This window comes from Oryctolagus cuniculus, chromosome 3 (assembly GCF_051225735.1).
Source record: "Oryctolagus cuniculus isolate XC-2025 breed Fujian yellow rabbit chromosome 3, ASM5122573v1, whole genome shotgun sequence".
Taxonomy (NCBI): Eukaryota; Metazoa; Chordata; class Mammalia; order Lagomorpha; family Leporidae; genus Oryctolagus; species Oryctolagus cuniculus.
Window position 1 is genome coordinate 25,555,003 of NC_142869.1, and position 18,622 is coordinate 25,573,624.

Genomic DNA, 18,622 nt, shown 5'->3' on the forward strand with positions numbered 1-18,622 from the left:
AAACCCACAGCCAGCATCATACTGAATGAGGAAACCTGAAAGCATTTCTACTAAGTTCCAGAACCAGACAAAGATGCCTACTCTCAGCATTACTATTCAATATAGTTCTGGAAGTTTTAGCTAGATCCACTGGACAAGGCAAAGAATTCAAAGGGACACAAGTGGGAAAGGAGAAAATCAAATTATCCATGTTTACAGATGATATGATCCTATATACTGGAGAACCAAAAATGACACTACTAAGCAATTACTGGAATTCATAAAAGAGTTTGGAAAAGCTGCAGGATATAAAATCAACACACAAAAATCAATAGACTGTATATCTAAATAATACCATAGCTAACAAAGAACTTGTAATATCAAACTCACAACAGACACCAAAAAAATTAAATACTTTAGGGTAAATTTAACCAAGGAAATGAAGTGACTCTATAATGAAAATTACAAAACACTAGGGAAAGAAATATAAAAAAAATGGAAAAAAATCTGCCTTGTTCATGAATTTAAAGAATTAATATTAAAATGTCCACATACCCAAAGCACCTTATAGGTTCAATGTGATCCCAATCAAAGTACCAGGGATATACTTCTCAGATCTAGATAGAAATGATCCTAAAATTCATATGGGAATGCAACAGATCCTGACTATCTAAAGCAATCAAACAATAAAAGAAAGCTGGAGGTATCATGATAGCAGATTTTAAAATATATTACAGGACAGTTACAAGCAAAAAAGCCTGGTACTGGCACAGAAAGGGCAATGTGTATCAATGAAACTTATTAGAGACCACAGAAATTAATCTACACATCTAAATCAACTGACCATTGACAAGCTAAAATCACTCCCTGGGGAAAGGACATTCTTTTCAACAAATGGTGCTGGGAAATTTGACCTTGCATGCAGAAGTATAAAACAAGACCACTACCTTATACCTTATACAGAAATCAACTCATGATCTATCAGTTAGCTAAACCCAAGACCTGAAACCATCAAATTACTAGAGAAAAACACAGGGAAGAAAATGCAAGATATTGGCCTAGGCAAGGACTTCATGGATAAGTTCCAGAAGCACAGGTAAGAAGAGCAAAAGTAGAAAATTGAGAGTTTACAACAAGCTAAGAAGCTTCTGCACAACAAAGGAAATATTCAACAAGTAAAGAGGCAATCAATAGAATGGGAGAAAATATTTGTAAAGTACACATCTGATAAAAGATTAATTCCAGAATACATAAAAGAGATCAAGAAGCTCATTAACAAAACAAAAGATCCAGATAAGAAATGGGCTAAGGGTATGAACAGGCATTCAAGGGATAAAATACAAATGACCAATAAACACATGAATAGGATCACTAGCCCTCAGGGAAATGCAAATAAAAGCCATATTGAGGTTTCACCTCACCCAACTTGGAATGGCTATCATACAAATTGAAATAATTACAAATGATGGCAAAGATGTGGAGAAAAAGGTATTATAATACATTGTTGGTAGGAATGTAAACTGGTACAACTATTATGGAAGACAGTATGGAGATTCCTCAGAAAGCTGAAAATAGTTCTACTACACTTCCTACCCACTGCATTCCTGGGAATTTACCCAAACAAAATGAAATCAGCATATTAAAGAGTTATCTGTGCCTGCATGATTATAGCAGTTCAATTCACAATAGCTAAGACATGGAATCAACCCAGATGTCCATCAACTGATATATATATATATATATATATATATATACATACATGCACACACATGTGTGTATACACACACACATATATTCACATATACACATGTGTGTATATATATATATACACACATATTCACATATATCCATACTACTCAGCCATAAAAGGAATGAAATCCTGTGTTTTGCAACAGAATGGATTCAATTGGAGAAAATTATGCTTAGTGAAGTAAGCCAGCTCCAAAAGGGCAAGTATCATATGTTTTCTTTGCTTTGTGATAACTGATGAGTACAAAAAATGCAATGCATATGGGTAAAGTTGACATTTTGAAATTTGCTTCATGTTTATAGCCCTTGTCTATACTCATGAGGAACTGTGGTTTTTCTACTTACTACTAGTTGAATTCTTTTCATAGTAGAGGATCCAGCTTGTGATTATGAAGTGAATTTAAAGTAGGTCATTGCAACAATTAAAGGAAAGGGGACAGTGCTGTGGCATAGTGAGTAAAGTTGCCCCCTGCAGTGCCAGCATCCCATATGGCCACCAGCTTGAATCCCAGCTGCTCTACCTCTGATCCAGCTCTCTGCTATGGCCTGGGAAAGCAGTACAAGATGGCCCAAGTCCTTGTACCCCTGCTCCCACATGGGAGACCTGGGAGAAGATCCTGGCACCTGGCTTCAAATTGGCTCAGCTCAGACCGTTTTGGCCAATTGAGGAGTAAACTAGTGGATGGAAGACCTTTCTCTCTCTCTCTCTCTCTCTCTCTGCATGTGTGTGTGTGTGTGTGTGTCTTGCTCTGTGCCTCTCCTCTCTGTATAACTCTGACCTTCAAATAAATGAATAAATAAATCTTTAAAAAATTAAAGGAAAAATAAGAAAGGAAGGAGCAAGAAGGATAATGGCAATGGAGGGAAGGAGATAGGCTGGATTAATACCATACATGGAATTAATAAAATTTGTTCCCTTTATATAAATAAATTAAAATATCAAATTTAAAAAGAAAAAGTAGGAATAGAATTAAACTTATTCAATCTATAATAAAGTAGTTTGCAAAAATCCCACAACTGACATACTTAAAAATGAAAGACTGAACACTTCCTCCCTAAGATCAGAAATAAGCTTAACTGCTCTTGCCACTTCTATTCATTATCGTATTGAAAGTTCTAGCCAGAATAACTAGATTTGAAAAAATAAATCAAGAACATTCAGTTCAGAAAGGGAAAAGCAAAACTATCTTTCTTCAAAGATAATACAATACTGGCCGGCACCACAACTCACTTGGTTGATCCTCCGCCTGCAGCGCCGGCACCCTGGGTTCTGGTCCCGGTTGGGGCACTGGGTTCTGTCCCAGTTGCTCCTCTTCCAGTCCAGCTCTCTGCTGTGGCCCGGGAGTTTAGTGGAGGATGGCCCAAGTGCTTGGGCCCTGCACCCACATGGGAGACCAGGAGGAAGCACCTGGCTCCTTGCTTCATATGGGCGCAGCATGCCGGCCGTGGTGGCCATTTGGGGGGTGAACCAACGGAAAAAGGAAGACCTTTCTCTCTCTCTCACTGTCTAACTCTGCCTGTCAAAAAAAAAAAAGATAATGCAATCTTGGGGCAAGAATTATGGCACAGAAGGTTAAGCCACCATTTGAGATGCCCTCATCCCATACTGGAGCACCTGGTTTGAAGTATGGGTATCCATAGTTCTGATCCAACTTCCTGCTAATGTGCCTGTGTCTGGGATCTTGCCACTGATGTAAGAGACTCAGATGGCATCCTGATTCCTGGTTTAGGCCTGAACTATCTACAGTTGATGGCATTTGGGAGATGAACTAGCAGGTGGAAAATCAATCTCTCTCTCTCACTTGCTATCACTATCATTATTGCTATCTTTCCCCTTCTGTCACTCTGCCTTTCAAATAAATTGATAACTATTTTTAAAAATACATCATGATACTGAATACAGAAAAGTCCAAAAATATCTAAAAATAGTTTTAAAAAGCTCATCACAGTAGCATATTGATACTAAGCAGTATAAAATAACCAACTATCTCTTAGCCCTAGCATTGAACAATTAGAAATTTTAGAAAATAATCTCATATACAGTTATCATCAGGAAAAACAAAATGCTTAGGAATAAATTTAAAAATAGTTATGTAAGATTAGGGTATTGGTCTTTCAAAAATTACCACACTAAGTTACCTAAAACAATATGACTATATTATTATAACTATGGAGGCCAGAGGCCAAAATAAGTTTCACTGGGCGGAAGTGAAGGTGTTGGAAATATTGTTCCTTCTGGCATCTATCTTTTTTAACACTCTAAATAGTAACTTCCACATATAAAACATGTATTTTATCTTTCTGGGTCTGGGTAATTTCAGTTAGGATAATGGTCTCTAGTTCTATCGATTTTGTTGCAAATGTCAGGATTTCCTTCATTTTTGTGACCAAGTAATATTCCATCATCTATATGTACACCACATTTTCTTTATCTAGTCATCAGTTGATAGATACCTAATACCTTTACCATTGTGAATTAGGCTGCTATATACATAGGAGCGCAATTTTATGCTCATTTGACTTTCTGTGGCCATATTCCCAGAAGCAGGATATATAGTAGACTCACTGTTTTCTTTTAGGGAATCTCCACACTGCTTCATGTAATGGTTGTATTAATTTGTATTCCCAACAACAGCGTATTAGCAGTAGTCTTCTCAACAACCTCTCTAGCAATATTTTTTGTTTTGATAATAGCCGTTCTAACTAGAGTGAGTTGATGCTTCATTGTTGTTTTTATATTTTCCTGAAAGCTAATGAGCTTGAACATTTTTCCCTGTCTTTTGGACATTCATATTTTTTTTCCTTTCTAAAATATCCTTTGACTATTTCTTAACTGGATTGTTTGTTTTGTTGTTGTTGGGTTTCTTGAGCTCCTTATATATTCTGGATATTTACCCTTTATTCGATGCATAATTTGCAATTTTTTTTCCCATTCTGTCAGTTATCTCTTCACTTTGTTAATTGCTTCCTTTGCAGTACAGAAGCTTCTTGGTTTTATGTAATCTCATTTTTCTATTTTTGCTTTTACTGCCTGTGTTTCTGGAGTCCTATATAAAAAAGATGTCTTGTGTAGGCCAATTTCTTGCACTGTTTATCCTGTTTTCCTTTGGTAACTTAATAGTTTCTGGTTTTAAGTTTAGATACTTTTTATATTGTGAGTTGATTTTTGTGTAGGGTGCAAAGTAGGGGACTGTTTCAAACTTCTGCTTGTGGAAACCCAATTTTTCTGATATCCTTTCTCCAGGAAATATTTTTAGCATGTTTGTCAAAGGGTAGTTGGTTATATGTGTGGGGACTTATTCCTGTGCATTCGATTCTGCTCCATTGGTCTACATGTCTATTTTTATGCTAGTATCATACTTACTGTTTTGGTTATAACAGCACTGCAGCATGTCTTGAAATCTAGTCTTTTAATGCCTCAAGCTTTATTTTTATTGTTGTAAAGTTCTTGAGCTATTTAGGGTGTTTGGTGCTTCCATATAAAATTTATCATTGTCTTTTCTTCTTCTGTGATGAATAGCCTTGGGATTTTCATGAGGATTACAATAAATCTATAAATTGTTCTCTGTATTATGAATATTTCAATAATATTAATTCTTCTACTCATGAACCTGGAAGATTTTCCATTTTTGTGTGTTTTAATTATTTCATCAGTGATTTATAATTTTCATAGTAGAAATGGTTCACATCCTTAAATTTATCTTAAGGTATTTAATTGTTCATAGCTATTATGAATTATATTATTCTTATAAGTTCTTTCTTAGATAATTGTTGGTATATGGGAATGCTATTGACTTTTGTTGATTTTATATCCTGCAATTTTGCTGAATTATCTTATCTGCACTAATAGTCCGTTGGTAGAGTCTTTTGTTTCCCTATATCAATAATCATCATATAACCTGCAAACAGGGATAATTTGATTTCCTTCTTTCCAGTTTGTATCACTTTAATTCTTTTTCTTCCTTAATAGCTCTGGCTAAAACTTCTAGACCCATACTGAATCAAAGTAGAGAGAGTGGACATTTTGTTCAAATCTTAGTATAAAGGGGAATACCTTTCTCCTATCATTTCACTCTAACACTGATTGTTCCACCTTCATCTCCCTCTATGATTAGGTAGGCCCATATGGATAATCCAAGAAAATCTCCCTATCTAAATGTCAGATGAACAGAAATCTGAATTTCATCTGCAGCTTTAATGCCAAATTGTCATATGACATAAAATAACATTTATAGGTTCTCAATATTGCCCTATTTCTTTTTTCACATTTTCCATTTTTTGTCATTGTTGAAAATTTGACACTTTGAGTACTATAATGTGTAAACTATAGAAATCCGATTTCCTTTTCTCCAAAGTTTATTGTTCCTGCTGTTGGCTGCTGTTTCCTTTTTAGTGGCTTTACTGAAGTAATTCAGTCAGTTTGTATTCCATGTTATATGTAACCATAGATATGTCTGGTGGATTAGCTTAATGGCAATCTAATGGTTGGAAAGCTTATTATTAAATGCTTGGAATCAATAAGTCAGCTCTAGTCTTTAGCAAGTTGGCTTCATGTGCATGGTGGAGTCCACTTTCAATACTCTAGAAGTTTGTGACTCAGCCTTGGCCTTGACTCATGGCTTGTAGAAGCTGCAAGATCAGCCATTCCCTGTATCTTGAAATATGGCACAGTGTTTCAAAGTCCCCAGTGGATATTTTTTTTCTATATATATTTTCCATTCAGGAATGGGGAACATTAAAAATTTAGTTATCTTTGGATTCAGTAGTTTTTCTTGGACAAATGACCCTGGAATTTGTGCAAAGCTTTGGTTAAGTTCTAGAGTTCTGAAAATGTTCATTTTGACAATCATTTTCCCAGTGTTTTCTCTACTGGTATAGAGTATATCTTTGAAAGTACTGGAAATGTTGCTCATTATTATTAGGTTTTGACTGGAATTTATTATTTGTGTGGTATCATCCATAGATTTTGTATTTTAGGATTCTATATGAAATAAAGACAAATATGCATTTCTGGATTCCTTTGAGGAAGTAACGTCAGGAATAATGAATGAATGGCATGAGTCATGTATGTGTGTCATTATGATTGCAAGATTCTTACCAGGAATATGAGAGAAAGTGAAACGTTTTTGGTCTTGCATCTTCAGCTATTTTTATTTTACTTTCCCAAATATTTTCTCATTCCCTACAATGTTTTGGTTGACCTGCTGTGTGCCATGGATTCAAAATAGGTTAAGTTATAGACCTAGCCATTAATGAACCTACAGTATTCCTCTAATTTTTAATTTTTACTAGAATGAGAGACAGGCCAACAGACCCAGAGACAATATTGGCTTTCAAGGAAACCATACCTAGGTTAGAACCTAATTTTTGCCAAACAACATAAATGATACTGTAACCAAATACTTACTCTGATCCCAGGGCTGCCCAATTTGCTTTATATAGATTTTTTTCAGTCAAAATTCATGCAAATCTTTTAAAGTAGGTTGTCCCCATTTTCAACACAGTAAATGAGGCTCTCAGAAGTTAAAGAAAATGACATCATAAGTACATTGCAATACACATACATGAAAACAAATTTAACTTTAAATGTTGCGTCTGATGTACAACTAAATTCTGCTATTTAAAAAAAAGTTATTTGGCAGTCTCTCCAAGTTCCTTTCTTTACCTATGTAACATAAATTATTAGTTTAGAGGAAGATTGACAATAGCAGCACAAGACATAGCCTTTCAATCCTTAAGCCTTAATACAACAAAAATACCTTGATTTGTCAAAGCCATATTGTACTTCCATAGGAGATGAACAGTCCTGCTCCGTCCCAAAGCTGTACCACTGCCCTTGTGGAACTGAGGCAATGAAGAGATAATGAGGGAGGGCGACTCCGCTCTTCCATCTGTCACAGTTGGAAGTGTCACTTTAATTCACATTCACTAGACAGAATTCAACTGGTCAAAAGCCACTCATATGGCCTCAATTCAACTACAAAAGATAGGAATGTGGCAATCCTATGTTTTGAGGAAGACGGCAGCATGGTAAATATGTAGCATGGTTACTGCCATGTACAATTACTATACCTGACCATCAATAGATGCTCTCTAAATGACAGTTTCTGTAAACATTCAAGTCAACCTTTACCTAACATAGATCATCTAATGATCCTCTCCTTCCAAATTTTATTCCACAACATTAACTGATGCAATATTAAGCAAGCAATTACTATACTTAAGGTATATGCTATGAAAAACACAGATATTATTTAGGTGTCATTGTAAAAATAAAAAAAAAAAACCAGGCAACTAAAAAGGATCTAAGCTCTTTGCAAAACTGTATGAAGTTAGAATCAATACTTTGCAAATGTTTATTTTTTAGAGAAAATAACATTTCACTGAGCAGTGGGACCATAGCAGATATTTATCTTCTTAACTCTTTTCTCTATAATGATCACATACTGCTTTTCGAATTAGACAAATTACAAAAATATTTTAAGAAGCATGCAGTTACTTTCACTGCTTGGACTCTTCATATAAATGTGACAAACCATATTAAGAACAGAGGGCCAGAACAGCGGCTCACTAGGCTAGGCCTCCGCCTGTGGCGCCGGCACCCCAGGTTCTAGTCCCGGTCAGGGCGGCGGATTCTGTCCCAGTTGCCCCTCTTCCAATCCAGCTCTCTGCTGTAGCCCAGGAGTGCAGTGGAGGATGGCCCAAGTCTTTGGGCCCTGCACCCAAATGGGAGACCAGGAGGAAGCACCTGGCTCCTGGCTTCTGATCAGCGCAGCGCTCCAGCTGCAGCGCGCCGGCCTTAGTGGCCATTTGGGGGGTGAACCAACGGAAGGAAGACCTTTCTCTCTGTCTCTCTCTGTCTATAACTCTCTGTCTCTCTCTAACACTGTCTAACTCTGCCTGGCAGAAAAAAAAAAAAAAAACAAAACAGAAAATATATCTCCTCAAAGAATATGAAGCAGAATAGTGTTAACTAACAGGGACATATCACAATTCTCTTGGTAAAAGTCTATTGAAGTTTCCAAATTAAGAAAGCTTCTATCTCGGTAGCATAGGAAGAAGCAGGATATCACTGTCTGTGGGGAGAGGGAACATTATCATCTGCATTATTATCTAAAATTTGAATTCATGTATTGTAACAAAAAGGTTACCAATACTTCTTTTTAAAAGTAGTTAGATGATATATTGCCAAGGAGCTTTCATACTATAGTTTTAGGCATTACATAAATAAATAAATAGGTAGTTTTTATAGCAAAGAGAGAATATGAGGTATTTTGGAAAGGTACATTTATTCACAATTCATGTATCAACTCATAAGGGTAGAAGTTATGTTTAATAGAATGCTGTCAGCTCTTTTTCTGCTTCAGGCAATAACTCAGGATAGAATGCAGTATGGTGAAATTGTTTGAGCCACTAATCCCACTTTTTCGTTTATGGAGATACGTGGTGAGATACATGCTGTCTCACCTAGTAAGCAGTGGTCACATAGAAGAAAACACAAGCTCAAGCCTTGAGGAACAGGACATTGCATTTACCTTCCACACTATGTGAGTATTATTATTTGGTACAGGAAAAGACTAACATTATACAAGCAGGGAAATGTGGTTTTGTTGGTCCATTAATAAAAATGTGAACACTGACATGAAACTCTGATTTGGGCCAATAATAACAAAATGTGTATGAGTATGGAAGGTCAAACTATGTTTTCCATTCTTAAAAAAAATGATTTCAAAGTGATTTTATTGCTGTTTCTGGCCGCCTCCCCCCCCCAAAAAAAAAAGGAAAAGTAAAAGTTTTTCATTCTAAAACCAAAAAAAGAAAATAAATATGATGCCGAATCAATCTCTCACTTTTTCTTCCATAGAAACTGTGATCAGTTTAACACATTTTTAGTTACATATACTTTAAGGACTAAGAATGGCTAGATAACACACATCTCACATATCTTTTTACAATCATGATATTTTTCAATTTATAACTACTTTCATATTTACTATGAAAGAATTTGAGACACAGACTGATAACTAATGTTTCATGGCTTCACAGCATTTTTCTAACTGAGGCTTGCTGTTGTAGTTTTCACTGGATGTGACTCCCAAATCATGCAGATACATGAACTTCAACGTTGTAACTGGTGATGCTTGGAGAGTGGAGACTTGATGTGATTAGGGAGTTCCAGAGGCAAGTCTCATGGAAGGTCCTCACATCACTGGGGGCATTGTCTCCGACAGGGCTAGCTGTATAAGCCTAAGTCAGGTCTCTCCATTCTCTCTCTGCTTCCTGGTTTGCCATGGGACCCCTCTTCTGCATATGTTCAGCCATCCACTCCCCTCTTTAGATGCTGGGCCTATGGGGCTGCCTGATGTTGGACTGTGATCCTTCAAATAAGAAGTCAAGTAAGCTTTCTGTTTTCTTAAATATCTTATCTCAGATATTTAGTTGCAGAAGCAAAAGCTAATATAGAAAAGTGGAATATTAAATTAATGATACTGAAAAAGTAGAGATTTTGGAATAGATTTACCAGAAAAGGTTAGAAGTATTTGGAGGAGTAGAATAGTGAAAGATTTAAATACTGTAAGCAGCATAATGGGTAATTCTTGTGTGGGCTTAAGAGCTGGGAATGCTGACATAAATGGGTAAAGGCCAAGCTGATGAAGTCTCAAATGGATATTAGGACTCCAATGGGAATGGTACTAAAGGTCACCCTCATTACAAGGTTGCAAAGAATTTGTCTTTATTGTATTTATGTCCTGAGACTTTGTGGGAGGCTGAACTTCAAGACGGTGGATCAGTTTGTTTGGTGGCGGAGATTTCAAGGCAGCAAATGTTCATGCGTGATAAAAGCTGCTGTTTCAGTGCAGTTTTACAGAGAGAATCAGAAGCAAATGATACAGAATAGGATGATGTGGACAATTCACAGCCTGGCCATAGAAGGGAGAAGAAAAAGCAGTTCAGGATAAGGAGGAAAAAAATCTTGCTATAGAGATTAGCACAGGTAAAAAGATGGCATTGTTAATAGGAAAAATTAATGGGATACAGACTCAAAAAGCATTGCAGAGATCTTCGAGGTAGCCCTACCCATTACAAGCTCAGAGGCCTGAAAGAGAAGAAAATTGCTTTGTGAAGTCCCAGGGACAGCTCCACATTCTGACTTGGTGTCCAATTGCTCTGAGGCCACTCTAGCAAGTGGTTCATGTGAGTTTTGGGACTGCGCATGCTGACATCATCCTTGTGATGCTGTTTTTGCAGGCATGCAGAATAGAAGAGTTATGGCTTCCACCAAGGTTTCAAAGGAAAGCCTGGGAGGCCAAGCCAAAACACCCAGTGTGGATGGAGTCCCTGGAGAGAGCTCCTAATGTAGCCGATACAGTGAAGCGACAGTTGAGACCCCAGGAAAGTAGCAGTATCAGCCATATGAGACGTCTGCCAAGGAAGCTGCAAGCAGCTTGCCAGGTAAGCCTTGGATAGCCACAGATAACTGCATGCAACCTCATAAAGCAGCCATGCGGACAGAGACCAACAGAGTTAAGGAGGCATGGAGACCACCATCTAATTTCAAAGGATTATTTGGATAAGTTGGGGGCCTAGGCAGTTGTAAGGGCAAAGCCACTTAAGACTGTCCAATAGGGTAATGCCAAGTGGAAACGTGGGATCAGAACTCCTGCATAGAGTCCCCACCATGTGATTCCTGGTGGAGCTGAAGACATGAGACTCCAATGCATGAGAACTAAAGCATGGACTGTGACCAGGAAAGTCCCAAGGTAAGGCTGCTGAAGTCCTCAGGAACTCACTTTTCCATCACAGTTTGTCCAGGACACAGATATGGATTTTAGGTTTTAATATTTGCCCTGCTCAGTTCTGGTCTTGCTTTAGTCCCATTAATCTTTTCTGCTTGACTACTATGCCTTTTAAGAATCTCATTGCATACCTTGTGCCTGTCCTCCATTGTATCTCAGACATGAGATTCAAGGATCCAGGAGGAGAATGCCATGATTTGAACAAGATATGCCTCCCCAACACATGTAGACATTTCAGCATCAAAGTTGTGGGTTGGCAGTGCTAGGAGGATCCATGCTCAGAAGGTGAGCCTAGTGAAGGGCCCTTATAACATTGGATGCAGGCCCTGAGAAGGTAATTTTTGTGGGAGGGTTGATTATATTTGACCAAGTCAGGCTTAGCCATTCTCTCTTATTTGCTTATCGTGTGATCTTTTCTCTTCATACCACTCCCCCATCAGGTTCCTGACATATGGGCCCACCTGATCTTGTACTGTGAACCTCCAAAATCTTGAGCTAAAATAAACAATAAACCTTGGTTGTAGTAACAAGAAGGTGACACATACTTAGTATAACTCAAACAACACAATAGGTTCTTCCCTTCTTAGTCCATTGCTCAAAGGATATCTGTTTTTTTGAAAATTTTGAGCTATCTCTAGAAGTTCTCAAAATTCCTATAAATAAAAAGTAATAATAGTTAATATTTACTGAGTATATATGCCATGCATAATATTTGTATTTTTCTAACCTTACAGCATCTAGCCTTCACAATCAACCTACAAAGTATCACTATTATTCCCATTTCAAAGATGAGAAAGCTGATAAGGCTAGCAAATGGGAAGCTAAGATTCTAATGTGGGCCACCTGAAACTCAGCATTAGTGTTTTAGAGTACAGCCTCTGCCTTTATACTATAGTAAGCTTATGTCACTATTCTTTGGCATCATAAATTTTGCTCTTCAATATAGTGCAAAGATAGTACAAGTGTACAATCCCTGCATTTCTCCATTTGTTCATCCATTTCTGTGACTGATGAATCACCTTCAACAACTAATTCGTCAGTCCACCAAGTAGATGCAAAGAGTGCTTTACCTTACCAATGTATGATCGCCATCTAGTGGCAAATATGTAACAGCAAGTCAGGCATCAAAAGGGCTACAAGCATTCCTGAAAAGTGTCTTGATCTATAAGTTCTACAATGGAATTTTTTAAACATAGTTATAAACACAGCCAGTTATGCTGTAAACAATAGGTGGCAGTGAACAGTTGTGTACATACTACTTTAATACAAAATAGGATTTGGGACATGCTTTTGTAATAAGAATATAGTTTGCATAATATCTCTATAAGATTTAGTTATAAGTTCCCCATATTCATTTTAATTCTTGAATTATAAATGTTTAAAATGTTATTATTTAAATTAATCATTAAAATTAAAGAAAGAAAATATGTGGTTACCATTTATTGAGAAAAAATCTGAAGAAGTAATTTGGCTTCTACAGACAAGTGAGAGGTTACCCACTCCTGTTTTGATTTTAGACATGATCTTCATTTTTACTGTTAGACTTTATGTTCCCACTTTGGCCTATTTCTGGTGAGCACCTATAGCTCCTGTGACCCATGGGATGCAGGTTTTGCATTCACCTGGCATATCTTGACTGGTGGTTGTTCTAAAATCCATTATGCCGGCCAATTCCCATACATGGAGCTTAGCATAATATGCAAATATATGTGTCTTAACAGATACGGATGCTAGATTTAATGCAATTGTTTCATTGCTTAAAAGATATATTTATTTGAAAACTCAGAGTTACCAGACATAGAAAAGACTGAAAATCCTATCTTTTGCAAAGCAATGAGTGCAACAGGAGACCACTAAGCTGGGAGAAATAAGCCAGTCTCAGAAAGACAAATATCTTTATGTTTATTCTGATTTGTCATAATTAATACATAGAATACAAAATATATGCAATGTATAAGAGCAAAATTGAACTCTTGAGATTTATTTATAACCCTTGTCTATATCCATGAGGAACAGTGTTTTCTCTACTTTCTGCTTGAATTCTTCATTTAGTGGAGTGTTAAGCTTGTATTTATAAAGTAAATTCTAAGTATACCATCACAAAAATTAAAAGAAAAATAAGAAAGGAAGGAGGAAGGGGAGTAGCTAGGAAGTATCATTAGGTTCTTAAAACTGTATATATGATATACATGAAATCTGTCCTATTCTTTTTAAAAAAATTTTGTAAAGGTGAGAGGGGAAGAGAGATCTTCCTCCACTGGTTCACTCTCCAGATGGCCACAATGGCCAGAGCTGGACCAGGTCAAAGCCAGGAGCTTGCATCTGGGTCTCCCACATGCGTGGCAGGTGCCCAAACCTTTGAGCCATTTTCTACTACTTTTTCAAGGACATTAGCAGAGATCTGGATTGGAAATGGAGCAGCCAGGACATGGATTAATGTCCTTATGGGATCCCAGCACCACAGACAGCAGTGTTACCTGTTACACCACAATGCTATTCCCAAAGATTTAATTTTACCGTATTTCATCTTCATATTTGAATTACTGATGCATTCTCTGCTTTCCAAGTAGAAATATTACTTGGTCATCGTATATTGTTCTTAAATATGCTAGTTCTACCTCCTATACTGTCTCTAACAGTTTTACACAATTATTAAATGAGTCTCTAGTTGGCATGTCAGCACTATATTTACTTGGTTTGTGGTCATGGTTATGAGTTATTTTTAAACTCAATAGTGAAATTTTCTCTATTTTTCCTTCTTGGGAAATTTAATGGGCCTAGAAAATGACTATTTTCTCTTAGGCCTATGTTTTTGGTAAATGTTTAAAAAGTTATAAAACCACTAATGAAGAAGCCAAGGTGCAACTTCAAAAATCCATTTTATATCACAATTTTTAATCTAATCTGGGTTTCTGTTTCACCTTAATTCAGTACTGATAATGTTTATATTCATAGAGACCTATTATTTTATCAAAGTTTCCAAATGTATGTGTATCTCAGTGCCTGAATTCGTGATATTAACTCCTTCCAATTTGCTAAGGTTTATATTTAAACTTCCCCACTTTTATACACCTCCAGCAGTTTTCCAAAGGTATCTACTTAATTTCATTGTAGGTCTTCCTTATATTATTTCGTTCTTTTGTAAAAACTTCAGTACAAATATCTATTTTTTATAATTTAATTTCAGCATTTCACTAACATGTTTTTTGTCTTTCTATATTTTGTTACAAGTTTTTCTTTTTAATTTAAATTCATAACTAACTTAGTTTCTTTTTCTTTAATAAAGTATCTGAAGCTATGAATTCTGCTATGAATACAGCTTTGGATACATTTTACAAGTGAGGTAATTATTTTGATTGTGCTTGTTTACCAACTAGGAAATTACAGCTTATAGTTCCTCTTTGATATAATATTTGCTTATATATTTTAATGATTCACTCTATTATATTTTAATTATTCATTTCTTATCACTTTCTTTTGTTATTGAATCTTATTCACAAGTTCATATTTGTAGATTTCTGCTCCTAGGAATTCATTTACGCTATATTTTGGGAGCAGAATTCATGCATTTTTATAATCAAACTATGATTGATCTCAAACATTCTAGCCCCTTTGCAAAGTATTTTTTTCTCATCAACCATCATGTTAATGTGATATTAATACAAAGAGAACAGATTCAGTGTAGTTCATAAGTACAATTCTTAGAATATCAAATTTCCCTTCTTCCCTCCCTTTTTATGACGTTTATAGTTCAATGTACAACAGCATTAAATACATGTACTATTGTATTAGCATCTCTAATGTCAATGTTATTTGATAAAAAACTAAAAGTTTGGAGAGAGAGTGAAAATCTTGATGATATTTCTGTCACCATTGTCACATACATGTTATTTCAGAAGCAGGGCAGTGACAGAAAGACAGAAAGCCCCTATCTGCTGCTCAACTCCTTAGATCGTGCCAGCAGCTAGGACGAGATTGTGTCAAAGCTGGAAACTGGTAACTCAACCCAGATCTCTCATGTGGGTGTCAGGAATCCAATTATTTGAGCCATCACCACTGACCCCCCCACTCTTTGTATTAGTAGAAAACTAGAATCTGAGTATTGAATCCAGATACTTTGAGCTGAGATACAGAAAAATTAACTCACATCTTAATCAGCAGGCTGAATGTCCATGCCACTATCACTTCATTTCTATAAGATCTTTTACTTTCTATATTTCATCATTATCTGAGACTACACATGATAGCTATCCTTTCATTTTATTGCTGGGCCTGTTGTTATCTGTTTATCTATTTGAGATGTCTGTTATGAGAAGGGAACAGAACTTATAGAAAACATTCAAATAGGAGAACCTGGAATTAAAAATAAGAAAAGGTATGGATTGATTAAGGTGAACAAATATCAGTATATATAATGTCCACCCTGGGTTTCTTCCAAGGGAGCAAAATCAACCAGATCCCATTATTGGGTTCTAAGGAAGCCTATGATTGCATTAACTAGTCTCAATTATAGATTAAAGAATCATATTTAAGTCACAAGTTTTTATATTTGCTTTCTATATGCTTGCTTTCTAAAATTATAGATGAAGTATATGAGGGTACTTCAAAAAGTTCAAGGAAACTGGAATTAAAGATAAGTTTACACTGGTAAAATGTAATTGAAATTTCATGCGCTGTTTCTTTCATAATATGCATTTTCTATGACTGTCTTAAATACCTCATATGTCCAGATTTCACATTTTTTGCACAAAATTTTTTCATCCCATTTTCCATGAAATTTTTGAAATATCCTCACACAATGAGATAGAAAAAAATGTTGTCTTCAAGAAAGAACTATTTTTTTCTAACCATATCCATTAGCCAAAGAAAAATTCCAGCATCACAATTTAAATTTAGTGTGAATTTGAACTTTCAAGATATCAATTATATATTATATATGTATGCACATTATATATATATATACATATAATATATTCATGAAAAAGTAGTCTTCAGTAATGAACTACATACATTAAACATTATATGATGTTCGAGGTACAAAATGCAAACTTTCAGGATTTATCTTAGTTGTTGTTTCACCAATCATTCATTCTTCCCACTATTTATTGTAGTTTGCACTAATCATTTAGCCTGTGTCGAATTCTACAAAAAGAACATCCACTATTCAGTATTTCTCACATAAAGAACACAAACTGTTAAATATCTTTTCCCCCACTATTTTTACTTAATGTACTGAAACAAACAGTGCTGCAGTATTTTACTATAATTCAGCCAAGGAAGTACTGACTGTAAATTCATACTGTGTAAATAATGATGAATCTCACCTCATTTTTAATTTCAATAATTGAATGGGAAAACAGGAAGACCTATTAAAAGGACCATTGCTGGTCAAGCACTAATGAGTAAATTTCAGAACTGGTGGCTGTCATGGTAACAGAGCACTATCAAAATCTGATTAGTATGCCCAGTAGCTACATAAGTGATAGGTTATACTTCTAATTGTGTTGTTTCTGCCTGCAAGATGGGTTACATTTTTGAAAGGTACGATGGCAGTTCTATTTATCCATACCCAATATAGGGAATGCACTACATGTTCATAAATTAAGTACAGATATTTCATCCAAAGATATGTTACACACTGGGAACATATTTAAAAATTAAAATTAACAAAACACTGTAGTCATTAAAAATGACTACAAATTTATGATTAAGTCCACCGATTTTCCTCAATCTAATTCCATTGACATCCATAACAACGATAAAAGAAAGACGGGTAAAGAAAAGAAGTTTAGCAAAACATGAAACTGAATCGATAAGGAATTCGCCTAGGAAAGAAAATTTCAAGGGAATGATTTAGGAATTGCATCTAGAGCTATGTGTCTCCAGGAGAGATTAGGCCAGATGGTGTTTGAAAGAGGCAGATCAATAGCGTGTGCAAATATTAAAAATAGTAACGAATACCAGAAAACAGTATGTTTAAGATGACCACAAGGAACAGTAGATAGTTTTCTGTGTGCTTAACAATGTCCTTCATTCTTAGTCAATGTTGAAAATGACAGAGCTTACTGTTTTCCGTAGTGCTTTGTTCTCTTTAATATTTTGAGTGTTTCAAATTTTAGCAGAAATTGATCACTGCCTTCTGATCCTTTCTAGCGATAACTTAATTCCACAAGGAATGCCTGTGAGATGAACAGCAGCAGAGTAAACAGTGCCATTATTGACTAGGGATCCGTGTGCCTTCTAAGGGCTTGTGAGCACAGGTAGTATGAATAATGTTTGTCCTGAGGATCTCATTACCTTTGTTAAATGCATCTGAATGAGGAATAAGTTTCACATGTACTAAATATCAAAAGCAATCAATCTAAAGTCAATATAATGAAAGCCAAAATAGCATTTATCTGCACGTTTTGAAATTCAGTGGAGGCTGCAGGGTTGCAGAGACAGAAGCACCATCAAAGTCAGCAGGGGGAGGAAAGTGCAGTCCTGGGGCTGCTGTGCACTGACCTGGGATGGAAGCAGCAGTCAGAAAGCCAATCCGTGTGGCCAAGTCCCGTGAGAAGCACATTGCCTTTGGGAATGCCCACTACCTTCCAGAGGCGGTCCTCACCACAAGTGACAAGGATGTCGTCGCAGGGGTGCACGGCGATGCTGCACAGGAAGAGAGAAGGGTTATGGTTCAGAATGTGAATAAATGAAATGGTAGTGAGGATTCTATTTCAGTTGGACAGGACCACTTAGAGTGCCGTCCTAGAAGTTAGAGGATGCAGGTGCTCACTCTGCTTTAGCTCTAACGAGAGTAGCTCTGATGGCCATCAATCTAAATCAACTCTACCACATCAGAGATTTTTTATTTGCAAGATTAAGTGGCTGGTTTAGGAGATTGTGCTCACTTAATTCTGGTTTGAAAACAATTCTGGTTTTTGTTTTAGGTAAGAAAAGTTAGTCCAATGAATCTTTGTGATAGGATATTGGGACCAGTGTTCATACTTAATATAGACAATCAAAATTCTTTTCAGATTATAGTCTGTCTTAAATCATGAGTTATCCAGGTAAAGATCATAAAGTATAACCACATTATCATAGTTCTATAATAAATA

General features: G+C 36.1%; 1 protein-coding gene across 1 annotated transcript in view; it reads right to left on the reverse strand.

Annotated features, from left to right (window-relative positions):
* Nucleotides 1-18,622, reverse strand: part of SPAG16 (sperm associated antigen 16) — a 1,165,801-nt gene that overhangs the window by 593,281 nt on the left and 553,898 nt on the right. Inside the window, exon 11 of the mRNA XM_051849131.3 lies at nucleotides 18,030-18,173. Coding sequence (XP_051705091.3) covers nucleotides 18,030-18,173 — 144 coding nt within the window. The remainder of the gene's footprint in view (nucleotides 1-18,029; nucleotides 18,174-18,622) is intronic.